Consider the following 27823-nt stretch of genomic DNA (forward strand, 5'->3'; position numbering starts at 1 on the left):
AACACAAACTACCAAAAAGATGGAACTCATCGGAATCATTCCAAAAAATGGAACTCAACAATTTACAAGATCTGTGGTGAATTTGTTGAAAAGTGAGTATTGCAGAGTTGAGAAAAGAGTATTAGATAATGTGTTGTTAGCCAATATCTACTTCCAACAATTTTAGTTTCGTATACAATTTTAATTTCGCAAAATATCATATTGCATGTCTATTTTGATCGTCAATAAATGAGAAGTATCCTGCCAAAAAGTGAATTTTACAAAATGAATTCATATCTGATGTAAATATTTACATTTGAACATCAATTGACATACATGATAGACAATAAAAATGAATATATACACGACATTTCTCTTCTCAGTTCTCATCATACCATCGGATCTGATAATATTATTGTCTTCTATGCTGCTCTGACGATTGTCTAAAAGCGAGTCATCTTCTACCGGTATGGAAAACTTACTTTATATGGTAAATTTGAATTGCAATCCTTTTTAGCTCAAATCAAAGCCAGCATCAGAATTTATGGCATACAGTAATTTGGATTCCATTTGATCCTTACTGCAAATAAACATGAGTTTGTTTGTATTGTCAGGGAAAATAGTTAACAAAATTTCACAAAGGCTAATTCAACGAAGTAAGAATCAAAGTGTCAGCCAAAAAGGACTAGATATCAAATAATAGTTCAAAATCAAACTACGGAGAAAAAAAAATACAAGATAATAATAAAATCCAAACAAAAGAATCGAGGTAACCAGGATATGCATATATATATGACATAGAGATTAAATGGCCCAAGAACAGTCTGTTTTACAATCCTATTCAAATACTTCAGCAAAATTCAAGTGAAAATAGTACTGCTGGAATTAAAAACCAGAGATCCATCTACTCTTTACCAGTAATACGTGATATGGACAATGTATGAATTAAAAAAATGTATGTATAATGAGTCACATCTTAACTCAAAGCAACAACAACTTCAAAGTCATGTTTTAAGAACACCTTAAGCATACATTATGAATCATTTTTTTTCAAATGCTATGATAATATTAATATATTCCTATAGTTAACTATTATCATTCCTGTGCATATGCATATCTAATATACATGTAATACACTTATCATGAAACTTACTACTCCCCCTACAAGCAACACAAAACGGCACATTTAAATGACAAGACCTTTGCCACTAAATCCCACTACTTACAAAACAGTTTTTCACATTACTCGTGAGTATAATCAGTTTCAATATCTTAATTGTGACTATAATCAGTTTCAATATCTTCAATTCATGACCCCTCTTGAGATCTATAACAGTAGACAAAAGTATAAATTCCATGTTCGAACGGCAAACTACAATGACAAGTTAGCACTAGAACAAACCTTCTATACGGTGGAAGTTTTAACAGATTCATACAGGTAGCTGCTGTTGGTAATCTGTCGAGAGCATCCTCGGTAGCATTACCTCCAGCCCTACAAGAAGCACAGGCATTAGAGGGAGAAAAGAATCACAGTAAACTACTAGTATTAGGCAACTATTAACCGGTGCTTGTTAAGGATTCAAAATCAGAATTTTTTATTGGTAAATATATTTTCGGAAATAAATGATGTGTTTAATACAATGATTTCCAATAATAACTTTCTATTAACTGATTTTTAAACCAGTGTCTTGAAACAATTGATTAGCATGACCCTCGATATTGTTAAAGCATTCACCTTTGTATGCAGAACAAAGGCTCAAGATATCGGAATCCAAGTAATGGTCCTCGAGAGCAACCTGTCACAAACCTGTAAAGATGGTAAATTTATTATTCATAATAAGATATGTCAAAAAGAGACACTAAATCCTATAACTATGTTAGCTTACTTTAAGAATTTCTTCCTGTTTTCCATTGAAAAACCCTTGAGTACTTCCCAGAACATCTCAATCACATCATGCTCCTATCAGACAAATTCAAGAGTCAATTGAGAAAGAAGTCGATTCAAGATCAAAAGCATGTGTCTTGCCCTTCTTGTGAGTTAATGACATGAAAAATTAGGACTCTGGAACAATATTTAGACAAGATGCAAAAAATAAAATACCCATGTAACAAGATCAACAAACACCATTTTATTTTTTTTGTTTTACTCTCTCTCTCTCTCTCTCTCTCTCTCTCTCTCTCTCTCTCTCTCTCTCTATATATATATATATATATATATATATATATATATATATATATAAGTTTTGCTAAAAAGATAGAGGGGACGTGAAACTAGGGGGAGGATATGATATCTCCAATGTCAAAGAAATTGAAAAGAGTTGCAGATGGTGATTCCCTTGAAACAAGAAGCAGCTATAAATGCAACTAATCCAACATGTGTTGAACACATTTGTTTTAGACATAAGATTAAACACTAACCCTTATTTAAAGGGATACGAGACTCCTAATACTAAATAAATAAGAAAATCAAGAAATAAATTATGATAATGACTAAGTATACAACAACAACAACCAAGCCTTATGCCACTAACTGGGGTCGGCTACAAGAATCAAACGACGCCATAGTGATATATCAAAAACCATGTCTTTCTCCAACTCATTTATCTCTAGATCCTTCATTAATAACTAAGTATATTGAAATTAATAATTAATAATAAGAGATAGCCTAGCCAAATAACTGGAATGATCATCATCTTGAGAGAAATTTCATGACAAGCAATTAAACAAAGCAAGACTTGTCCTTCTCAAAACCACATTTGGAATAGTTTTTCATTTAGAGTATCATTTAATTGTTTCTTGCCAAGGCATGATTGACTAAATCCACATAACTGCCAGAAAGCTTACACTATGATAGGTTCCGGCATAATTTGTATGCTCCCGCAAATCATCAACATCCAAGCTGTCAAGTGATCCTGATATCAGAAGCTGAGGGAAAAAATAAGGTCAAGCAAGCTGGGTATTAAATCATACCAATCCATGATCAAACATGCTGTTTTTTTTTTTTTTTTTAAGAATTAGATGAAGATTGATCCCGTTGGCAGTTAAATAAACAAACATAGTTTATTTAAACAAGATGGATCTTGATCTTGGTTCAACCGATCAAACCAGCCAATCCAATTATTTAAACATAGTTTATTGCTGAAAGCAGTGGGTGTACAGTGTGTGTATCATCTTCATATGCACATCAAAATATAAATTGTTAGTGGAGTAATCATCAAGAGGAAGCATCTCTTATTTTATTCGTTTAGGTCTAAGTTAACTATTTGATATACATTTACATAAATATAAATTGTAATTAAATATCTCTTTTGATTATTTTTTCAAGTTCTAGTTTAATATTGTGATTCAGAGGCTATTTTCCTTGTCTCTATTACTTTTTATGAAAGTGTATAATTTCATAATTTAGATAGGATCCCACAATCTGTATTACAATCCTCTGAGTTACAATTATGCATCCCCTATCGGTCTTAGGTAGGATCTCGAGTTCAACAACATTGACTACCCTTTAATTGTCACATAGAAAACATACAAAATAAACAATAATCCACTTATGAAGTATGATTACAAACAGACTGGTTTACAATTGACATAAAAAGAACGAAATAATGGTTTCAGTACTTCGTTCATTTTGGTCTTCTTAATTCACAAAGAAGAGGTTTCACAGAGCACAATGGGAGGGAAAATATCATCCACAAGACGGAAATTAAGAAGAAAAAAAACAGAGACGGATATAGGCTTGGTTCAAGACAAGTCAAAACTCAAGCATAGATGCAAAGATAAGTGAAGCCATACTTTTCACTTTATAATTACCTATGATTAGGAAAATGATTTGGAACAACAGACCAAACATGGTTATATATCCATCATCCCTCTAGCAGTTGCAAAGGTATATTATGACATGCAGTAGAAAATGATATGCATTTAGTTGTTAAACAGATTCTTAACAGCACAATGCAAGAGCAAAAATTAAAATAAAAAATAAGGGGAAGAAATAACTGGAGAAGCCTAAAAGTGAATTAAGTTATAAGAGAACCTGAAGTTCATGCTCGTTAAACATATCAATCCAATCCTTCTGAATAAGTTGCTGAAATCCTCTCAAGAAATGAGAACTTTGTTGGCGTATCTGAAAACATTATGATGTTTATGTAATGGACACTTAAATGCATTGGCATCAAGACATGCATTTCAAATTCAAATAAATGTACTTTACCTGAGAATTCAAGCGATGATTGGCTACAAGATGGATAAAAGTAATGACATTCTCATTTGTGACGCGCTGGTTCTTTCCCCCTGGAAGCAGCTCCTCTTCTGTTTGCTCTCCATATTCATTATTTAATATAACGAAGTATAGTTCCAAATCCGAAATGTCCCCATCATAACGCTAATGGTCAAAACAGAATCAATGAAAACAAAATGAGACACTCGCTAAGAAAAACGAGGCCTAAAAGTATTGATGCCCAATCACATAGTAATGTAGTAATTTTGTTAAAAACCCCAACTCACCCCCAGATCTAACAACAACAACAACAACGCCTTATCCCACTAAGTGGGGTCGGCTACATGGATCAAATGCCGCCATAATGTTCTATCAAAGACCATATTTGGATCCAACTCATTGACCTCTAAATCTTTTCTAATGGTTTCTCTAATAGTTTTCTTAGGTCTTCCTCTACCTCTTTTAACCTGACTCTCCTCCATTTGATCTACTCTTCTTACCACGGCGTCTACGGGTCTTCTCTCTACATGTCCAAACCATCTAAGCCTATTTTCTACCAACTTTTCTACTATAGGTGCTACCCCCACTCTCTCTCTAATGATGTCATTCCTAATCCTATCATGTCTAGTCTTACCACTCATCCAACGCAACATCCTCATCTCCGCTACGCTTACTTTACTCTCGTGTTGGCTCTTAACCGCCCAACACTCCGTACCATACAACATTGCCGGTCTGACTGCTGTCCGATAGAACTTTCCTTTCAGCTTAAGTGGTACTTTCTTATCGCACAAAACACCTGAGGCTCTTCTCCATTTCAACCACCCAGCTTGAATACGATGATGTACATCAGCTTCTATTTCTCCGTCATTTTGTACTATGGACCCAAGATATCTAAACCGTGTAACTTGGGGTATGATATGATCTCCAACTTTCACCTCTAAGGTAGACCCACTTCTCCTTTTACTGAAGTTACATTCCATATATTCCGTCTTGTTTCTACTCAGGCGGAAACCGTACGCTTCTAAGGCTTGCCTCCAAGTCTCTAGCCTCCCGTTTAACTCCTCCCTCGACTCACCAAGCAAGACTACATCATCTGCAAAAAGCATACATCTCGGTGCTAACTCTTGGATGTGTTCCGTCAGTACATCCAAAACTAAAGTAAAAAGATAAGGACTTAGGGTTGACCCTTGGTGCAGTCCTATTGTTATGGGAAAATCTCCGGTATCCCCATCCTGCGTCCTCACACTAGTCGAAGCCCCCTCATACATATCCTGGATAGCTCTAATATAGGCAATCCTCACCCCTTTCTTCTCCAGGGCTTTCCACAAAATCTCTCTAGGTACTCTATCATACGCCTTCTCCAAATCAATGAAAACTAAGTGCAAGTCTTTTTTATCCGTCCGATATCGCTCCATCACGCGTCGAAGTAAGTAGATCGCTTCCATAGTCGACCTCCCAGGCATAAAACCAAATTGGTTATCCGTAACGTGAGTCTCTTTTCTTAGTCTTCGCTCAATTACCCTTTCCCATAACTTCATGGTATGACTCATTAGCTTAATTCCCCTATAATTCGCGCAATCTTGTATATCCCCCTTGTTCTTATAGATTGGAATTAAGGTGCTTCTTCTCCACTCGTCCGACATTTTCTTCGTCCTCATAATCTCGTTGAAAAGTTTTGTGAGCCACCCAATTCCTCTATCGCCAAGACTTTTCCACACTTCGATAGGTATGTTGTCCGGCCCAACTGCCTTGCCATTACTCATCCTTTTCAACGCTTCTTTCACCTCGTGCTCCTGAATCCGACGATAATAGTTATAGTTTCGGTCCTCCTCTCTGATGTCTAACCTGTTAGAGTCTGGTAAGATCTCATATCCTTCGTTAAATAAGTTGTGGAAATACTTCTTCCATCTATCCTTAATATCTCTCTCTTGCACCAAAACTATACCCTCTTCATCCTTAATACACTTCACTTGGTCCAGGTCTCTTGTCTTTCGTTCTCGTCCCTTCGCAAGCTTGTATATAGATTTCTCCCCCTCCTTGGTACCTAAAGATTGGTATAATCCTTCAAATGCTTGAGTTCTCGCTTCGCTCACCGCCTTCTTAGCCTCTTTCCTAGCTATCTTATATTTATCCCAAGTTTCGGCATTTTTACACTTAGACCAATCTCTAAAACAATCTCTCTTGATCCGAACTTTACTCTGAACACTGTCATTCCACCACCAAGATTCTTTACCCCTAGGTCCAAAACCTCTAGATTCTCCCAATGTCTCTTTTGCCACCTTCTTAATCTCATGAGCCATCCTCTCCCACATATCATTAGCGCTTCCATGTGGTTGCCTGAAACCTCCCTCTAATATCTTGTGTTGGAATATCCTTTGTTTGTCACCCTTTAAATGCCACCACTTGATTCGCGGAGCCCCGCTACGGTCTCTTCTCTTTGCCCTCCTCTTAACCCTTACATCCATCACCATTACTCTATGTTGGGTAGTTAAGCCCTCTCCCGGTATGACTTTACAGTCTAAACAGATCTTCCTGTCTGTTTTCCTAATGAGAAAGAAATCGATCTGAGAACAAGAGGCCCCACTCTTGTAAGTGATGAGATGCTCCTCTCTTTTCCTAAAACACGTATTTGCTATTGTAAGATCAAAAGCCGATGAAAAATCTAAGATGGAATTTCCCTCCGCATTTACCTCCCCGAGACCATACCCCCCATGCACGCCCTCGATCTAACCTGAAGAATATATATTATAGAATATATATTATAGAAACTCATATGAGAGAAATGCTATTTTTTTTTTTTTAAAAAGACAAAAATAACATTGAGCTAAAAATAACATATAATGTTCCAGCAATTTCGATGAGTTGCCTTTCCAGCTATGCTCATCTCTGAGTCTTCAACATCCTCGAAGTTGTTTTTCCATGCATGTTTGTGGAGCCTATATTATACTTTAATTTTTAGGGTTCATTTGTAACGAGTGTAAAACTTAGTATGCTTTAGCACGATGGACCGTATTAGAATATATGTAAAATATCTCATAATATTTGGGTGTTATCTTGGAGTAACTTAGAATTAGAATATATTGGATAATCTCTTAAGATTGTTTCCCTTAGCTCTTCATATTTTATGATTTTTATTTAATTTGAATTAGGAAATTAGTATTATTTTAAATAGGGGTTAGTGCTTAGACTTTTATATAATAATAAAACCATAATCCTAATTTAAAATTTTGATTGTTGGTTTTCTCTCATCCTTTGTATAAAACCCTATAACTTCAATATTTATAATCATAAAAAAATTATCAAGTACATATGCAAGTACAGCCATAAACCATCCATGTACATTGTGTGAGACCTTTTTACAATCGTGAAACAAGATAAAGTAAATCAATTTCCAATCAGAAAAATATATATACTTTAAGCATCCATCTTATTCTAGTCTATTCAGATGTAAATAGTAGAAACGAGTAAATATCCCTTTTAATGACGTTAGGTTAGTCCTCCGTCCCCAGATCCATCAAACTAGTACTCAATATGTGCTATCAGATCAGTCCATAGAAGAACAAATCTAATAGCATTGACTCACTTAAGGACCAATTCAATGTTGCCAACTAATGAAGGACTAATGCAATGACACTAACATCTTTGGAGGACTGAAATGAACATTATTAGAATTTTCTCAAGAGAAAGATACAAAGAAATGAGAGCTAAAGATAAGATATTACCTTTAGAAAAATAAGATGACGATATAATTCAGGATCCAAGGAAGGCAAATCATTCAAATAGTTGTGCCTGATATAAGAAGAAAAAAGTGTGTAAGAAAGCAGGAATTATATATAGCTTCCTCAAATAGTATGGTAATCTCTAGCCAAACAAACAAAACAGATAACTCATTTGCTACAATCAAGGAGATACACAGAAACAATTCATCATCATTCATCACACAGTAGCTGTAAGTAAGTAAACAATTGCATGGAAACTCAGATTTTTGAGCATTGAACAATCAAAATTTTAATAAATAAAACTGCATGAAGCAGGCCAAAAAGAGACCTCAAGTCTTACTTCTGTTTCAATTTGCTCAAAAAGAATGTAGCAAACGGTAAATCAACAAGAATCCCTTCGAACATAGCCTGCAAATGTAACATGTGAGAGTGAAGTTAATTTTCAATCAAGCAATCAATATAGGTAAATAACGCAGTTACCCAAAAAAGAAGGCATAATGGCATATGGTATTAGTTTTGGTCATAATGTAAGGCCCCACTTTATGAAAGCGACAGGATTAAACGGGACAAAAACATACCTTTGCAAGAAGAGTACCAAGGAAGTGGAAAAATTGGAGATGTTGTTCATGTATCATTCCAGATCCAGGATTTGGATAAAGCAAATGATCCGCTGTTTCCTGGATAAATTGATGTTCAGATGACCAAAAACCAATAAATAAAAAGTGAAAATATAGGGAATATCATGGAATGAGCATAATCTAAAGCTGTAAAGCAGTTTCCAGTCAGAAGTTTTCAAACTTAAAAGCTTACTTATTTCCAAAATAACTTCAGTGACAGACCAGACTCTTTGGTTGTTGTTACAGGCACAATAATAGTTATTTTTTAAAACTTCAGTAAACAGCTGGAAAGATTATTTACTCTCTGGAATATGTCTTTAAGCTTCACCCTTTTTAAAGTTATACACCCCAATCATTACCACCCAACTGCAACTATATTTTCATTCAAGAATACATTAACAAGCTTCAATTTGGTGCTCAAGCTTGGCCATTGCGCTGAAAGTACTATCACAGTTTAAAGGACCGACTATTCTAAAAGCTAATCCTATTTGGTAGAGAGTCATCAACGGTTTTTGTGATAAAACAATTCAAAAAACTTAAACTCTTAGGCGAATGCACATTATTTTATTTTTAACACATCCCATCACAAGAGCCCTTTGGGCTATGGAGCATTAAAAATGCCAGACCCAATGTACTTTGTGCTACAATTTAATTATATTTATAAGAATGGAGTTAAAAGGATTTAATTCTAGAGCATAGATGGTCAGAGGCCATGATACCACATCATAACCTAACTCTCTTAAAAGCTTATGCTATTGGGTGAAGGCCAGAGGCAAGTGAAATGGTACATACTCTTCATTATTTGTCTTTCAAAGTAATGCATGCATCTTCATAGTTATTGATTATTTTGATTACTAAGATAGAATTTTACATGATTTGACTAAAATGTCATTCTTTTGGTTGTTAGATAAATAAGGACAAAATAATGTCCTGTAGGTTTGAGATACTTAAGGGTTTTATTGGAAAGAACAATTAATACTTTCTTGATATTTTAAAGAGATGATTAATTTGAGACAAAAATTCTAATACACCCACACTATATGCTAGTCAATAGCGTGAGATAGCGCCACTATCACGGAGGGTCACCGCGACGGTGAGATGAATAGCAGAGCAGTTAACTATCGCGACCACTCAAGGTGAGATTGCTGCAGAGAAGGGTCACAGAGCAGGTTTAGCAACGCCATATTGTTTCAACATGAAAAACTGAAATTGACCCTACAAATTAAACCATTTCAAGGGCAATTTGGGGTATTTGGCTTAACACTAACCTGCTCAATTGTATTGTTCAACAGTAGAAGAAGAGAAGAATCACGATAGAAGAAGGATACACAACTGGCAGCGCGGTAACTTCTAAGTTTGCTGGGTTATGAAAGCTCGTGCCTTTTAGAAAAAACTAACAAAGTAGTTTCTAATTTTACAGGAAATAAAATGTTATTCCTTTCTATATTAATACAGTTACTCCTTTAGAAATCGGAGTAGTTAGTAATAATAAATAAATAGATAATAATATAATTGTAATGTAATCATATAAAATAATATTATTTCATAATAAAAGAAAAAAAAATTAATATTTACTAAGAATAAAATAATTACTTGCATACTTTAGTATAAAAATATTTGGATTTACATAAGATAAATCATAAAAATTATATATAATTATATATATATATATATATATATATAAATTATTTATATAAAAATAAATATTTAAATAGCGGCTATCCTCGTATAAGCTATCCCAGTTTCGGAGTCATCCACTATCTAGGATTGACTACCTAGAATATACATATAATAACATGAAGAATAATAATAATAAATCATATGACCTTAAATAATCCGTACTGCACATCAAAAGAAGCCCGTGTGATGTTCTCCATGAAATCTTTGAATATTCCACCTCCATCTATTCCAGCTTCCTCAACTCCAAATTCATTGACAAAAGTCACACGAATCTGAAAATTGAATAAGAGGATGATTTAGAAGTTCCCTTAAGACTACAAAGTAGGGAATGATTAATAAATATAAGGATAGGCCTTAGCATAGAACATCACCAGTCCTCGAAGATCTTCTTCTGGCAACTGACTCATTGAAGTATAAGCATCTTCCAAAATATGATCACGCCTTATTCTGAACCGATGTCTAGTAAATACAGCATGAGATCCATTCCTTTGCCTAGCTGCAGCTAGTTGAGACTGATGAAACAACAGACGGAAGTCAAGTATATGAAACTCAAGTATATGAAACACATCAGTGACATGTAATATGCACAAACTCCAAAGCTACTCATGGCATTCATTTTAAATCCATGATAACACAAATTTAATCAATATTATTTTTGACAGTCAAGTATATTCTTTTTGACTTGATTGATATCAGATGAAGTCAAAATTGAACGAAATTCTTACAGTGAATATTTTAACCCTGCTTGTAAATGGTATCAAGAAAGCGGCCTGCTTTAAAATTTCATTTGCTCGTGCATTTTCGATAACAGCCTGTGGAGAAAAGATTATATAACTACCAAATTAAGATTATCAATCATTTCACCTTACAAAAATAGTAGGGATGGAGCATACCTGAGATATGAAAAAGTCATTCACCCCGTCAGCATGGAAATCACTGGGGGATGTAAACTGCCGTCTGTTGTTCCAATCTTGGAGCTAAGGGAAGAAAATCAAGAAACGAGTTAGGAAAAAGGTAAAGATAAACCGTTTATATGCATATGGTTATTGGAAGTAAATGCATTTGGGTCCATCTTCACGGATGAGATAAAGAGGAAACTGTAGTGTGAAGAAATATTAGAACACTGAGAAAAACCTCAAAATATCTCTTATTAAATAGAAAGATGATTATTAGTGAGAAAAGAGTAAAATCACAATTACAGGAAGGATAAGGTATCCTTCAAAGAGAAATTAGAAAACAACAAGGGAGAATAATAATAAAAATATATAGCAACCAAGGGTGTCCAGTCTCTAGTAAAATGCAGTAAATAAGGGTGTCAATTCTCCGATAGTTTGGCATTTCACCGTAAAAGCCATAAACAAGAAAATATCTAGAAAGCAAAGCCCCAAGAGATGCCTTTGAAGATACACAAAATATGACTATATCATGACAGCCTTTTAGCCCAATGGAGAGGAAATATAAAACTATACAACAACCGAGATTGTTTCCACTGTTCTACCTGGGACAGGAGCTCAGAGACGACTATGCTAACCCTCTGTTGAATAGCTTCAATAGACAGCTTTTTACTGCTTGTCCTAACTGGAATAGATCTAACTGAATTAGCAGATGAGGTATGATTTACCCAAAGTAGCTGCCAAAGAGCCTGCAGAAACAGTAAAATTACTGAAACTAACTGTAACGCTAAAACGTTACATTTATATGAAAAAATGAACAGTAAAATTACTGAAACTAACTGTAACTGCAGAATGTTACATTTATATGAACAAATATAAGGAATGTAAGCAATATTATGGGTCATTCCCCCCAGTTTTAAAAAACATAAACTCTCCAGTCCTTTGGACAAGTGGGAACATAAACTTGCAAAGATTTGACGCAACTTATCTGGATTTTCAATAAAGTGAAAGCAAGAAAAGGTCCCATTTCAGTGAACAATTAATTAATGAACTTCTTTCCAACAGATTTCAATCTTAGAACTCTCAACAAATTTTCATAAAAAATAGATAATCTATTTCTCAAACATTACCTGCTTCAACAAAATGATGAGGCTGCTCATATCCTTCAGTGATAGAGGTTTCTCCTGCTCATAAAATTCCTCATTATCAACTATCATAAGCATATGCCTGACCAGAAAAAGATAAGAATATACTTCAGTCTTCAAGCTCAAACATGACTGTGATTAGATTTAAAGAAAATTAAAGGACCATGGGCACAAAGGCCATAGTTCATACAACAATACAAGTACTACCTCCATACCAAATTATAAGCAAAAGAAATACACTATTTTTGTCCAAAATTATAAGCAAAAGAGACCATCTTTTGACCTATTTAATAATATTGTTCCAAAAAATACCTTTATGCTCTTTATTGGGTTTACCCACATGTTTAAGCATTTCCAATGTATCATTCATATGTTTATGTAGTTCCAAAAACATGTGTGGTGTCAAATAATTGTGATTGGCCTCTACATTAATTATTCATCCATTACCGATGCATGTGATCATTAGCACTATACAAATGCTTCCTTGGAATATAACCCATACAGCATTAAAAAAAGTTTAGGCTTTTTTACATTAAATATCTTTAAGGGTAGTTTCGGAAACATGGTTATTTTTTTGGCAAATTCTAGAATATTAAATAAGAATTAACTGGTTTTCTAAATAAGTCTGAAATGATTGATTTTGCATATAAATTGTGACGGATGGAGTATTTATTAAAAAAGTCAACAGTACTAAAGTCTTACTTGTAGACAGGACAGAATACAGCAAGTGGTAACAGCCAACCAGGGGCATCCCCTGAGAGGTATGATAACCGCTCAGACAAAGATGACCATTTTTTATTCTCTTGGCACCGTTTCATAAATTTCCAAAGCATAGGAACAAGGTCAGTTCTGTAGGCGAGCACAGTCATAATCCTTTCAATTGGCAATGTGTTCAAGACAACATATAAAAACCCACAAACTGCACCAACGGCTGCAACCTCCATATCATCAGGCCCATTGGCAGATGAAATATCTCTAAATAATATATTTGTCTGCACATGTCAAAAAATGACATTTCACCATCAATTTTTAAAAAAATAATAAAAATGGTAAAGCAAAATTTTGATGGCACTCAAGATACAAAAGTCATTTGCATGATGATATACCAGTTGCAGAAGGAAGCGAGTATCTATGGAATTATAAATTTGTTGATCCAATTTCCTATCCAAAGCTACTTCCATGACTTCATCATTGCCAGTAATATCATCCTCAGCAATCATAGAATCTGAAATTAACACTGACCAGCTTAAAAACAAATGGTACAGAGAAATATATAAAATCAATTCATATCTGCTTAAAAAGATAATTTTATCAACTATGATGAAGCAAAGATAAATTTTGTAACTGTTAGTTAAACGTGTTTCTTCTAGTAACTATAGTTAATTTTGCTCAAAAACGGAAAGGAGAAGCAAAATTTTAAATCATGTATATGTATATATGTATGACATAAAATAGTGGACTGGGCCTGACAAATGAAAATAGAAGATCTTAAATTCAATACCCACTATCACATACTTTGAAATTTAAAATAAAAATAAAAAAATAAATTAGTAGCGCTCAAAAGCCCAAACACCCTTTCTCACACCATAAACCCTAGCCTCCCCGTCTAATGTTCTCCACAGGAAGATTAAGGAAAAGAGCAAATAAAATTGTGGTGGAAAGTGTATTATATTGCTGTGTGAACAGACGAATCCAAGGATTAAAATTAATGGTATTTTATGGACCACCTATAATGGTGGTCTATATTTGCCTTCACCTTCTTTTATCCATAAAATGGAAAATGCAAAATGAGATGAAAGTTAATAACATTCAATGTAAGAAGTTAGAAAGAAAAAGAAAATCTTTAATCAAAGCAAACTCTGTGATTAGAAAGCATACTTTCTCTATTGTCAGATCTTGTCAAAGAGTGGTGTGCCTCCAGTAACACTGTAGTAACAGCTGCAAGGTCTATGGCCTGAACATAAATAAATACAAATCAACTTTGGAAAATACACATGGTTGCATGCAAACGTTTCGAACTTCAACTGCATAAAAAATCGAACAACTTAAACCACAACCAGTCTACCAATACCCCACCCTCTCGCAAATCGAAAAAAAAAATAACTTTCAATGTGATACGGTTATATCCAAAGACAAAGATTTATGTAGAATGGTCTGAAGATATTAAAAAAGACTATACATAAGGATATATGGAATATCCAAAACTTATTTAGTATGCAGAGCCTTAGAGCTTTAGCCCTCCAAGCCTTTAAAGGAGTGTTAAGATAAACAATTTAACAAGTGTGTTTATTCAGTAAAAACTTATCATACCAGAGCTTATGTTGGCAACTTATTTGTATTCTCAACATTTGTTTTCACCATCAAATTAGAATTTGGGGATGATTTAAAATTGGAGAGGATGCGAGTAAGTTTAGCATTAATTGTTTCCATAAGTTTCTCAAGAAGCTTAAGATAAGATTTTTAGAACATTTACACGAGTGCTTAAGTCATCAGACGAGGGTGAAGCCAGATAAGCTCTTTAAAATGCCCCATAAATCTGTTTAAACCTGTTGGTGCTTTCTCCTATCCTAAACAAGAAATCAGCCTTCAATCTCTATATAATATTCTCATTTTATCTTTAATGTGTTTCTTTATTTATACAATATTGAAAACCCGTATATCCAGCACTACAACAGCCTTTAACCTAATCCAAGATAAGTCATAAAGGGAGATACATGAAAGATATCAAACATATAGTATTGATAACAAATGGCACATTGTAGGATTAATAAGCTTACCATATCGAATGAACAGTCAGGTTGAGACAAAGCAACTCCGCCAATTTCTAATATATTTCCAAGAAGACAGGCATAGGTAGGAAATTCATCTGATATATCCTTAGGTAGAAAATTGATCAGATTTGGCACAAAAGTTGCCATTTGATGAACGTAATGTTGGCTCATGCCCTGTCTTGCAAAAACCTGTGTACCCAAAAATAATCCAACTTTTCTTAATTATTGCCAAAGTTTGTAGAAAATAAATGTCTCCAAGATATAAACAGGCGCACAAAGGAAACTCCAGCATGATAGTTGGAGAAATAAAAGACGCAATGATTATCGTGGACAAAGAGTCCCACCACTTCAGATGAGATATGGCCTGAAAATGAGTTCATAAGTGAAGGGTAGTCCTCACCTTACAAGCCGGTTTTGTAGGATTGAATGGGACAGTTCTAATGACCCAATATAACAATTGTAAGATGGTAAGTGAGTCTGTCCAAGATTTGTTTGCCCACTGGCAACTCTTCATCATATGCATATTTTTATTCTCTTTAGTCTTTTATATATCTTGATTATCTTAGGTTGTTAGTTAATTTTAGGTCCAAGATCCGTTGGCCCACTGACAACTCTTCATATGCCTTTTATTTTAGGAGTTATTTTAAAAAAACATTAGTACTAATATAAAAATGGCAAAGTAACAAAATTAAATAAAATTTTATGTCAAAAAATACAAGTAAATAAAAGTAATATTATTTAGTAATAATAGAACAAAAATTAAATGTTAAAGTAAAATAATAATAATAATATAAACTAACGGTAAATAAATACTTGTATATAATTAGTATTAGTAGTAAATTACTTAAATATAACTTATAAATTTGCAAATATAAATTATTTATGCATAAATATATAAATTATCATTATTATTATTATTATTATTATTATTATTATTATTATTATTATTATTATATATATTAACGAAAAATTATTTTATTAAATATAGAATGAATTATTTAGACAAATACAAATAAATATTTAAATAGCGGTCATCCCACTATATGCTATCACGCTTTCGGGGTTGGCCGCTCCGCTATCCGGGATTGACAAATGAGGGATTTACTTGGTTATGTATGATATATAAGCTTATTGCACATTGACATGCTATTGATTGCTGCATAGAGAGCTTACAAGTCTAGTTTTAAGCACTAAATTCTTTGATTGTGTACTTCAATAAAGTACTACAAGGAAGGAATCTTAACATAGATCCATATCATTGATATAATTAATACCCCTCTTTTAACTTCTAGTTATCACAAAGGAGAGTACATCAGATATAATTAGTATAATAAATACCTGTCTTAAGTTTGGAAAAAGATGCCATAAGAAAGGAATTGTAAGGATCTGCAATGAGAAGCTATATCTTGGATCAATGTCTGAACAGATACATGCTTTCTGACCAATGTGACACATTACACCTGTAAGCACATGCTCCAAAGACGAACCGATACATTTCTCTGCATTATCCTGCATTAGATCATTCAAGTAGTTTATGCATTTAAGTGATGGATCAAAAAGTCAGATTATCTTATGATGAAAGGAATTTCAATTTTGTTTGTATATTTAATCCACTGGCACGTGTTTTCTTTATTGGATAAACTTTTACAGAAAAGGATAAAATATAAGCATATAGTTCGAAATTATAGGGTTATAGATGAGGAAGGAGGGAACAGAAAGATAAAAGACTTTGTGATTATGGATTTTATACAAAAGACTAAACAAGAGACTCAGGTCATTTTCTGCCATATATCCAAATCTTAACCATCTTCCTAATCAAGGCAAATTATTACCAGATCCGCACACATCTCAAAGATTAGTAGAAAGGTCAAATTAAGTAACTATACCCCCAGGTTAGACATTTCTTAGTTGTTGGTGTGGTAAATCAATACTTAAATTTTCCGTGTGTTGATCATTGGAAAGCGGTTGTCAAAATATTGAGATTAATTAAAATGTCACCAAAATAAGGATTAGTAGTGTAAGACAACGAAATTGGGATAGATCTGTGAAAATTGCAAAGAGGTGATTTTTCTGGATGTGCTCGGGTTGAATAATTAATTTATATACATGAAGATTACAAAGATAATAAATGTAAAGTACAAGTTAAAAGTGAACAATTAAGCTACCAATATTTCTTAAGATAAGGTTAACTTATTCTACTTGTACAAAGAATCTAGACTACTTGGAAGGTGCAACATTAATGTGATTCTATTTCCAACAGAATCACCTTGTCATAGGATTATCTACCTTAGGCCATTTTGTTCTCTTAAGAAGAAATTTGAATTTATGGAAAAGCAAGAAACAAGATGTGAATGTAAAGTCAAGTAGAGAAGCAAAATATTGAGCCACAACACTAACTACAGGCAAACTTATTAGTTAAACAACTCATTAATGAATCAAAATTTTGTGAGGGTTGAACTAGAAGACAAATTTGGGAAAGTCACTAAGCTCTCCATATCACAGCTATCATAGGGTGGTTTTTTCAGCTTAAAAAAAAAATGATTGTGTTAAAAAAATCTAGAGATATTTTTTTGGAGAATTTTTAAAAATCTGAAGCTAATTTGTCTTTGTTTATTACCTATAAAAATCATGTTTTAAAAAAAAAAAAAATACTTGAACATGTTCATGTGTTACCTCCTTGTTTTCTAAAAGAATAGACTTTGAGAAAAGCTAATCCTAATAGCTTTTCTATTAGGATCACAAAAATGATTTCAATGATAAAATGGTTTTTTAAAAATCCTAAACAAACACTATTAAAATAAGGGTCATGTTAACCAGTGCCCCCGGGGCACTGGTTAAGGAAGCCAAAAGAGGAAATTTTAAATAAAAAAACATATTTTTTCAGCTTTTAATGCACTGATTACACATCTCTCAATGCAAATCCTACTATATTTGACCCTTAACCAGTGCCCCGGGGGCACTGGTTAACATTTCCCTTAAAATAATAAAAGTGATTTACAAAAAAAATAGATTTTTAAATAACAAACACTATTAAAATAGATTTTTAACAATACATGTTTCAAGTAGCATTAGAATTCACATCAGGACTTATTTTGAATTGCATTCTTCTCCTGTATGTGTTTTCTTCATTCAAACACATTCAGAACTTCGTCATTCATATTTTATTCACATTTCTCTCCCAAGTCATACCTTTAGTTTAAAAATCTTCATAAATAACAAATTAAATTCTATATCAATAAAATCAACATGACAGGGATTAATTTTATAGGGTCCCTAGAAATAAAAAACAGAAACAAAGTACTTTGTTACCTTTCCTGTAAGAATAATCTGTCTAAGTAGAGGAAATCCATTGTTTTGAGAGAAATATCCTACTATCATACAGCTCCATGGCAGTTTGAGCTCTATCAACAGTACTATAATTTCCAATAAAGGAATAGCTGATGCATTAGACTCCTTCGGAGTCAATAAAAGTTGATCCTTCAACTGATTTCTGGTGAGCAAAGTAATATATAAGCAAGATAGCAAAAAAGCTCCAAAAACAAGTAGCCAAACCGAAAGTAGACCCCAAGTTTTATAATTAACATAATTCAGGTTTGCTTAAATGATGGTACTTAATTTTTCATTTATAAATAAGAAGTGAATACACATACAATAAAAAGGTAGTGAGAAACAAAAATTAGACATTGAGACAGCAGGTAAGAAATATAAAATGTTGAATAAAAAAGTTATAGTTACTGGGAAACAGTGTTGTAATGATTTTGTAAGAAGAAAAAACTAATCTATTCAGGGTCCTGATTGTTGGAACTTTCACTCGACAAGAAACATCAAAGATAAAAAAACAGATGAGCTAAATCCTTTTTTATGTTTTCAACTCAACTTCCTAATCTTCAGTGATTCCTGTGACAAAACCATTTCCAAGGCCAACCATTAATTGCTTTCGCCCAACAACTTGGACATTTCAGGGGAGTTGGTCCATGACACTCCTAGGTCCTAACAGCATTGTTCTTCTATTAAAAAATAGCACAAAGGGACCTAGATCCAGTGGCACTATGCAGTGTATGGAAATGTTTGCTTCTTCAACTGGGCACCAATGCAACTCCGATATTATGTGATGGAGTAGATGTTATTTATAGATTCTCTATGGTGATTTGCTCGGGATAACAAAGTCCTAATCTCTGATATGCAGTGTATGAGCAGCCTTGTTGCACTCCCTTATCCTCTTTAACTGCAGGCTTTTTGCCTTTAGTTTTTTTTATGCTTTGTTAAAGAATTTGCTATACTTTAAGCAAGTGGTTTCATTGGTCAAGCTTTACTTACCTCATGGACAAACTCCGAATTACCAGGGGCCATTTTCCTCTCTTTTGTATAAAAAAATTCCTGAACTTAAACATTAAAAAATGGATGGCCAAATTGAGATTCAACTGAAAATAAGTAGTAGCCATTTACATTTCAAACTCTCCCAAAAAGCACTCTTCCCCAAGAAACACCCTCTGATTTTTCTCTCTGATCAAATCAACTCTCCTTAAAACTTACTTGTTAGGTCAAAATTTGTTTCTTATCTTTATTACTTAACAAACCCCCCTCACACAAACACTTTGGGCTAGAAGCATGGAGGATATGCAAACCCACTCAAACTGGTGTTTCAAACTCAAATTTATTATGGATACCACGGCAGAGATTGATACCATGTCAAAGACCAACTCTCCCGAAAGCTTAAGTTATTTGATCCAGGATTGTTAAAAGAACAAACTACAGCTAGAACCAACTCAACCTAATTTTAACGACTCAAAAGGATAGTTAATGTTGATTATAATCATATCTCTCTTGCTTATATATATTTGCTGTAACACAAGATTTCCATTCTAAATTATTCAAGTGATAATATAAACTAAAAGTTGTGTTCTAAAAATAATAATAAATGAAGAGGAAAGTAACTTCAAGAGAATAAGAAAACCCAAAAGCCCAAAATTAGTGAATTAAAATAAATAAGTAAAGCAAACCTATTATGATGTACTGCACGAATACAATTATATGCAAGTTTCTTCACCCGGTAGTTCACGAGAGCACATACAGATGAGTAATTCTCACCAGCAAAAAGTCTCACAGTATCCCCTGTTGCATATATTTAAATTCAACGTATTAAGTTTTATTCACCACATTAAAACTTGCATAAACAGCAAGGATGCAGGCAGATATCTACACAATTTCAAATTGCTTTTATTCTAACAAGCACCAAAGACAAAAATAGTAGCACGCCAAAAAATAAAAAACAAAAACTACCTATTTATGTTTGTGTGCGTCCTAAACCAAACAATCATCATTAGGCTTACAAACGGCATGATAGGCAACCTCTTAGTTAGTTAAATAGTTATTACTAGTTAATAAAACGGGCATGATAGGTTTGCTATATGGATGAAATGAGAAAGCAGTTTAACTATAAGTGATTGTTTTGCACAATAGATGCTATCCAACTTCTCTATGAACCAGCAATTCCCAATCCTATCATGTCCTGTGTATCTACTCAATCCATTGTAAGATTCTCAAATATCTACAATATTGAACTTCTTTTCGTTGTCTATTTCCCACCTGACATTCAGTCTAATAAAACAATGGCATGCAGTAAAAATTTCATTTATGCTTCAATAGTACAAATAATACCCAAAGCATTCTCCATTTTACTCCCTCCGGTCCTATTTACAAGAAAGAATTGACTTTTTAGGTTCATAGAATAATTTATGTACTCGGCCTAGAATATAGACCAGATACATCAATTATTCAATGAATCTAAAAAGTCAATTGTTTCTTGCAAATAGGACCAGAGGGAGTATCCATCTCAATTGAATTATTAGGCTTACATCTACCTCTCTATCCCATTCATCTTTTACAATATATTTATATTTATTTACATAAAAAGATACTACGTTTTTGTGTAACATGTTTTCTTCCAATTTTACCCTTCACATAACTTATTTTTACTACTTTTCCCTTTCTTACCAATCAAATAATTTAATTTTTAAATAAATAATCAAATAAAATTTTAAAACTTCTGTTATTTTTATCGGTAAAAGTGGAAGGACAGGAAGGTTACTGCCCGTTTTGACACTAGTATTATGTAATGGACATGTGAAACTTAAAACATACAACTTGTGTCGAATGGTGTGAACTGTGATTGCCAAAACGAGAGTGCCTGCCAATATGCTTAACGTATATTCCAAAAAAAAAGGACCAAGCATAGTGACATAATTAGTGGGTTTTGAGGTGAACCGCGAACCGGTTCGTACGCACCGGTTCACGGTACTTTGGAGTACCGATTCGCTACAGTTCGCCCAAGAATTCGTCAGAACTGGGGAACCGCATACCACACCACCAAACACGAGTTTAAATAGAACAAAAAAAAATTGAACTACTAACAACAGTGTTGGGCAGTGATAAATCACTGGTCCCCACTGTTGGGAAGAGGTAATTAAATCCCTGGTCCCCACCAAATAACCTAGCTAGGCGCGTGGCTTTTGGTTTTAGACAATTGAACTAGTGTAAGCTTATGTATATATAGCCACTTCTTCTTTTCAATATGCAAGAACTGTCCGATGTGGGACTATCAGAAAACAAAGTATTCCTTTTTTTTGCAAAACACACTGTGTTGATATTTAAAGAACCACATGATTTCACTATTAATGTTCACATACAAATTCTAATATTATTGTTAAAACATACAGCGAACCCGTAGCGTACCGACTAAGTATACCCCCCACGTACTGAATTCTTCAAAAGTTACGAACCGCGTACCCGAACCCGTACCACGTACCAGAACGAATTGCGAACCATGTGACTATGGGACCAAGTTCTTAATTGTACTATCCCCGCTGTGGTTCTCAAATATAGCCACATTATTTTATTTCATATAATGCCATAAATATTTAGGAAAAGGAAAATACATAAAAGAATATATAAAGGATCAAGCCCTTAATTGTACTATTCGTACTATCCCCGTTGTGGTTCTCAAATATGGCAACATTATTTTATTTCATATAAAGCCATGAATATTTAGGAAAAGGAAAATACAGACAACATACAGAACAGAAAAAATACATAAATAATATATTCTTTGACATCTTCAGGAAAAAAAATAACATTATTATTATTTGACATATAGGATTTCCTACCCAATGACTTTTAGTTTTTGTTGTTTGTTTAATGGAAATCATTTTTGGCAGGTGGATAAATCAAATGTAATAGAAATAGATGCTCAAATCCACAAAATCTTGCTTAAACTTACAACCGAAGTGCAGTAGAAAATAAACTGTAAAAGCAATGACAAATGTGGGATAACAATTACCACTCTCTTGGACAAACTTTAGAAGCAATCGGCAAATTTGCAAAAGAACTAAAAAATCATCATGGTTTTCTGCGTTAAAGAAATATAGGAACTGGCGGAGGAAATCAGAATCTGGACCAAAAGCTTTCCTGAATGCACAAAAAATGGTATTAAAATGAGCTGCAACAGTTTTGTAACGTTCAAGCAAGTCGATACTAAAATAAAATACAATAATGATTTTTTAGAAACTTTTACTGTATGGATGTAAGCAGCTTTCAGTTTCACGGAATAATAAAGAGATGGCAATCAAACTTCACCTGTCAACATTAAGGCAGTTCTTCCCATAGATATTAAGGAATTTCTGTCGCAACTTAGACTGTTCCATTCTGACAACTTTTTTCGCTCTGAAGCATTTCTGTGAAAAGAATCGGTTAACAATTTGCAAGAAAATTATGAATTGTAGATCACCATTCATCAGAAATGCATCTCCCCAGGTGTAGGTGTACATTTTATCAAGTAGAGCACCTCTTGAAACAGATATAGATCGGTGAACTCTAAAATTAGGAAATGCTAAATCATGGGTTCATAAGATAAAGTAAAAAATGCATCATAACTAACAAAATCAATTCAATTACTTATTTTGAGTCTTTGACTGAAGAGATAAAAAACAGAAAATAGGTTTATCATAATTCACTAGAAACAAATTCTTTCATGTTGAAATCATTAAGTATGCAAAGTTTAATTAATGAAATCAGTCAGTTTTAATAAACCACAACATCATTGTGATACAATCTCACATCGTTTCCCTAAAATGTTGGGGGTGAAAGGGTTGGTGAGATGGTCGTTAAGAGGTTAGGGTGAAGAAGGGATATCTGGTAGAGACTAGAGAGAAATGTCATTGTGATGTATTATTATGCAGAATTTCCTCTTATCCAAAGACTCAGCGGGAGGGAGTACAATTCTGCAGGGCATTCAAGAGATACTCTCCTCTCCCTAACTATTTTCCAATCTTTTGTCACCTATTTATCCAATCCTGCTTTCCCTATAAACAGTAAAATAACTGTATCAAGTTGTTACTCTCCAACTCCACTATTCTTCCTAGTATAGACTCTTTTCATTATGGGCCTGCTATCATATTCAGAATTGAAAATTTGGGAAACGAGAGGTATGATGAAGGCTGGGCTCTCCTTAGGAAGTCTCACTAGTATAATATTGGCTAGATAAGAATTAAAAAATATGATCCTATCTTTGCACATGGATGTTGAATGATATATTAAGATTCATTGAATAACATAAGTATTTGACCTGTAATATAGACCAAATACATCAGTTATTCAATAAACTTAAAACGAGGAATGTTGCTTATAATTGAGACCAGGCCCCAGGGGGAGTAACTAAAAATAGTTTGTAATAAATTCATATGTTTACTCTTTAATCACATAAAACACAACTGTTCACTTCCTTTACTAATATCAAACTCTATTATTCTCTTTTTCATTAAAGAATCGAAGTACAAAGGAATAAGACGACAATAAATTAAAGTTATTTTTCAAAGAAACTTAAGGTCTTTGTCTAATCAAATTGTGAAGGGTTTAACAAACTCATTTGGAAATTTAAAACTCACTGTAAGGGTCTGTTTGATTTGCTTAAATATGAGGAACGGGAAAATTTTGTTCTTTTTTGGATTTTAAAATGGTTATATGGGACAGAACATACCTATAAATGAGGTACCGGAAAAACTCTAGATTTTGTTAGTCAATAAATATGGAACAACTTGTTAGGAACCCGAATTAAAGAGAAACAAAAGAAATAGTATTATTTATTGAAAATAAAATATTCCAAAAGATTATCCCTCTGTAATCCCAGAGCAAAAACTCCTCAGAGAAGAGACATTTCTCTCTCTGCCCAAAACCAATAAGGTTCCTAATTGAATAATTTTTGAATTCCCCCTACTGTTGTGGCCAAATGGCCTTATTTATACAAACTAAGGGCATAAACTGCCTGTAACCGCTCCTAATCAATACAAATTACTGCATAAACTGCTTAACTGCTCCTAATCAATACAAATACCACATATTATACAATATGCTAACTGCTACTAAATAACTATATACTATCTCCGTCCCTTATTATAGGACCCTTTTAGAAAAAATTCTTGTCCCTTATTATAAGACCCTTTTGATATTTTCAAGTGCATTAATTATTTCTTTACAAAATTATCCCTATTTACTCTACATATTTTTTTGAAAAGCAATAAATTCTTTTTTTCTTTGATGAAAGAACAGCAATAAGTTTAGTGGGAAAAAAGAGTGATTCCAAATTTTTGTAGAAAAAAAAAAAAGAAAAGAAAGGGAAAGGTTATTCACGTTTCAATTTTTTGTGCTGTTTTCCAACTAGTCTACATTCAATATACAAGGTTCATTCACGTTAATTTTCAGTAATGGGTACAATGATAAATTAATTTGGTGCATTATTCAAGTAGTAGTGGGTAATTAATATAGGAAAATAATGAATTGTGATTTCAATTATTAGAAGGGCAAACATGGAAAAAAATATCATTTGTCAACAAATTTAACACAATAATCAACTTTCTTAAAAACCGTATTTTTTCTAAAAGGGTCTTATAATAAGGGACGGAGGTAGTATTAAAATAACTGACTGCATCAGCAGTTACCCTATCAATACCACCCGATACCTAACACAACTTCTGTCCTAAGGACAACACTACCTAAAAGACCAAAATACTCTTTTTTCTACTTAAGAGTCATTTTCTCTCCCTCTCTCTTTCACCCCATCCACCCTCTCTATCTTGCTTGTGCACCCAAGAGTGTTGTCCATCATTCAGGCAGTGATACTAAAGGTGTGTTTGTCCTAACTTATTTTTGACTTCTCTTCTCTGTATAAGAAGAAGTTAGGCCAAACAGTATTTCTAAAATGATCTTAATCAAAAAAATGGGCATATCTTGTAATTGTTATTATGAGGTATGAGTTCAAAGACTCATACTTACAGTACAACAGAATTCAAGAGACTCGGCAAACAGAAAGATAACCATAACAGAATGAATAACAGAGGTAGTGATCCCATGCAGTAAAGTTTACATAAGCTAAGTAACAGAAATAATAATAATAATAATAATAATAACAACAACAAGAATAATAATAATAACGACAACAACAACAACAATAATAATATAAAGTAGAGTCCACATAAGCTCAGGATTGCATACAATAAAAATATTTCTATCATTCTCCAAATAAATGCCATATGTTCAATCTTATTTTGCAGACAATTTATTTAAGCATTGCAAGGAAAATAACTTTTCTAGATCAATTTATCTAGAGTTCTTGGTGAAACATGGGTGTGTCTCTTCAATTCGGACTAATCATCTGCAATAGGTTTCAAAGGTTTTGAAAAGAATATCAATGTTATACTTTTATAGCAGTGTGATGTTTTTTCTCTAGTGTTTTTGGTTGGAGTGTGGTAAAAAAGGACTCTGTGTCATAGCCAATTTGGTTTAAAAATAACTTTTTTTTATTTTCTATTTTTACTCTTAATTCCAAAAGTATCACCTTATTTCACCTTGTATATACGTTGTTTTCAATTTTTAAAACGTAAAGAAAAGTTTGCATCGCATAAGGTCCTGAATTGGTTGAGAATCGTGAATGGTTTTGCAACTCCAGCAAAGAATATTGTCCACGTAATTGTCTTTTCTCATTACAACAACAACAACCAAGCCTTATCCCACTAAGTGGGGTCGGCTACATGAATCAAACGACGATATAGTGTTCTATCAAAAACCATGTCTTTCTCCAACGCATTTATCTCTAGATCCTTCCTAATAGTTTCTCATATAGTTTTTCTAAGTCTACCCCTACCTCTAGTGATCTGGCTCCCCTCCATCTTTTCTCATTACATTACATCTGTATGGGACGGGATTGTATTTATGACTCTTCTTTGGTGCCCCATTAAGCTATTTCAGAATAACATTTATTACCAATATGCAAAGAATTTTAAGAACTTGGTTGCATTATTCAGCCATTCTACATTGCCTAATTCTTTACATTTCAATTCTAAAAGGATGTCCTATCCCTAGTCAAATGTATTTTACCTACTTTCTTGACAATACTATTTTTCTCTTTTATCCAGTTTTGTAGATGGCAGAAGGCCAAAAATCTGCAATGTAAAGATGTCATTGCGATCATCAATTCACAAATTGCTTATGGCAGTTGTCGAAACATTCTCCACACCATACTGCCAAGGCGGCACCATGGCCACCATTTAACAACAATGCTTTTATTAATGTAATAACAACCGTTAAACTAACCATGATAGCTAAGCATGACTAATGACTACTTCTCTACTGTCCTACTAGCTCAACTGACATGTAGTTCCTCTTCAATGATTATCATGCCATCATGTTTCTATATAAACCATAACATACATTATCACATCTCAAAATACTTCCCACCAATTAAAACTCCAGTTTTGGACTCTGTAGCACCGACACTTCTAATCGAAGGCGTGTCTAGTGTTCGACACGTGTCAGTCTTAGACACCGGCACACCTAATTCCATTCAATTTTATCGTTTTCTTAAACTATCACTCGTGTCAACGTGTCTGTGTCAATGCTTCATAGGTTTTGGAAAACTTAATGGAAGGTAAAACAGTTCAAAATGCAACAGCCAGCTTCATACACCAACAATTTCACACTATCAATACATCAAAAACCAATCAAATATCCAAAATCCATAACAAAATAACCTAAACTTCAATCATTACCAAACAAAACCCACTATAAAAAAATAAAATTAAAAAAAAACACCAATTTTTACTACAAGAAATTCGAACTACTCCAAAATCAACAATATATACCAAATGCACAAATTTTCACTACAAGAAATTATAATTATTCAAAAATCAAGCATAGCAACTAATCAAATAAAAATTATTATGAAATCAAACGAATTGATAAGCAGAAGAAAAACCTGAATCCGAAGTGCAGCAGAGTTCTGCTGACGCAACCACAAGCGTCGATTCCGTTCCAATCGCGTTTGTTCAAGAAGATTCTTCCTATCTCTTTCTTTCGAACTACGACCTCCCAAATCAACGCGTTTACGATTTGAAGGATCGCCACTGAAGAACATCTTCGTTTACGCGAATTCACGAAATAATTAGGGTTTCGAAGAGAAAATGGGGATGGGGGTGTGGTAGGTAGAAAAAGGGGATTGTGAATAGAAAATGAAATGAGAGAGCGAATTGAATATTGATTGATATTTGTGTAGTATTTATACGGAGGAAAGTGTATGTGAAAAGAAGAGAGAAAAAATAGGAATCTTCGGTTAAGTGTGTGTGATGAGAGGAAGGTTCTGAAATAGAGAAAGCACTTTAAGTTGTGATGAGGATAAAAACCTGTGTTTGGGAAAATATGAGTTAATAAATGGGTAAAATCTTCGCTTTAGTGAGGAGAGACTAATAAATGGAAAAGAT

The 27823-nt window shown here is 33.5% G+C and overlaps 1 protein-coding gene across 2 annotated transcripts; it reads right to left on the minus strand.

Annotated features, from left to right (window-relative positions):
- Nucleotides 1-160: 160 nt before the first annotated feature.
- Nucleotides 161-27594, minus strand: UPL6 (ubiquitin protein ligase 6). Of its 2 annotated transcripts, XR_015026262.1 has the most exons (27): nucleotides 27322-27594; nucleotides 22653-22750; nucleotides 22357-22484; nucleotides 20021-20132; nucleotides 18330-18510; nucleotides 16359-16529; nucleotides 15027-15209; nucleotides 14128-14203; nucleotides 13356-13474; nucleotides 12952-13241; nucleotides 12235-12331; nucleotides 11710-11853; nucleotides 11105-11188; nucleotides 10937-11023; nucleotides 10583-10723; nucleotides 10358-10483; nucleotides 8493-8591; nucleotides 8255-8322; nucleotides 7918-7984; nucleotides 4190-4360; nucleotides 4013-4102; nucleotides 3790-3850; nucleotides 2824-2904; nucleotides 1866-1939; nucleotides 1715-1786; nucleotides 1382-1471; nucleotides 161-559 (listed from the first exon to the last, which is right to left on the minus strand). XR_015026262.1 is itself a non-coding variant. In XM_085743539.1 (26 exons), exons 1-26 carry the CDS (start codon nucleotides 27478-27480, stop codon nucleotides 493-495), a joined length of 3075 nt encoding a protein of 1024 aa, XP_085599665.1. In that variant the 5' UTR covers nucleotides 27481-27594; the 3' UTR covers nucleotides 161-492. The 2 variants fall into 2 exon arrangements, 1 of the variants encoding a protein (XP_085599665.1); XM_085743539.1 differs by lacking the exon at nucleotides 3790-3850.
- Between the last annotated feature and the right edge of the window lie 229 nt (nucleotides 27595-27823).

This window comes from Medicago sativa, chromosome 2 (assembly GCF_051527215.1).
Source record: "Medicago sativa cultivar Bolivia chromosome 2, Bolivia_mono, whole genome shotgun sequence".
Classification (NCBI taxonomy): Eukaryota; Viridiplantae; Streptophyta; class Magnoliopsida; order Fabales; family Fabaceae; genus Medicago; species Medicago sativa.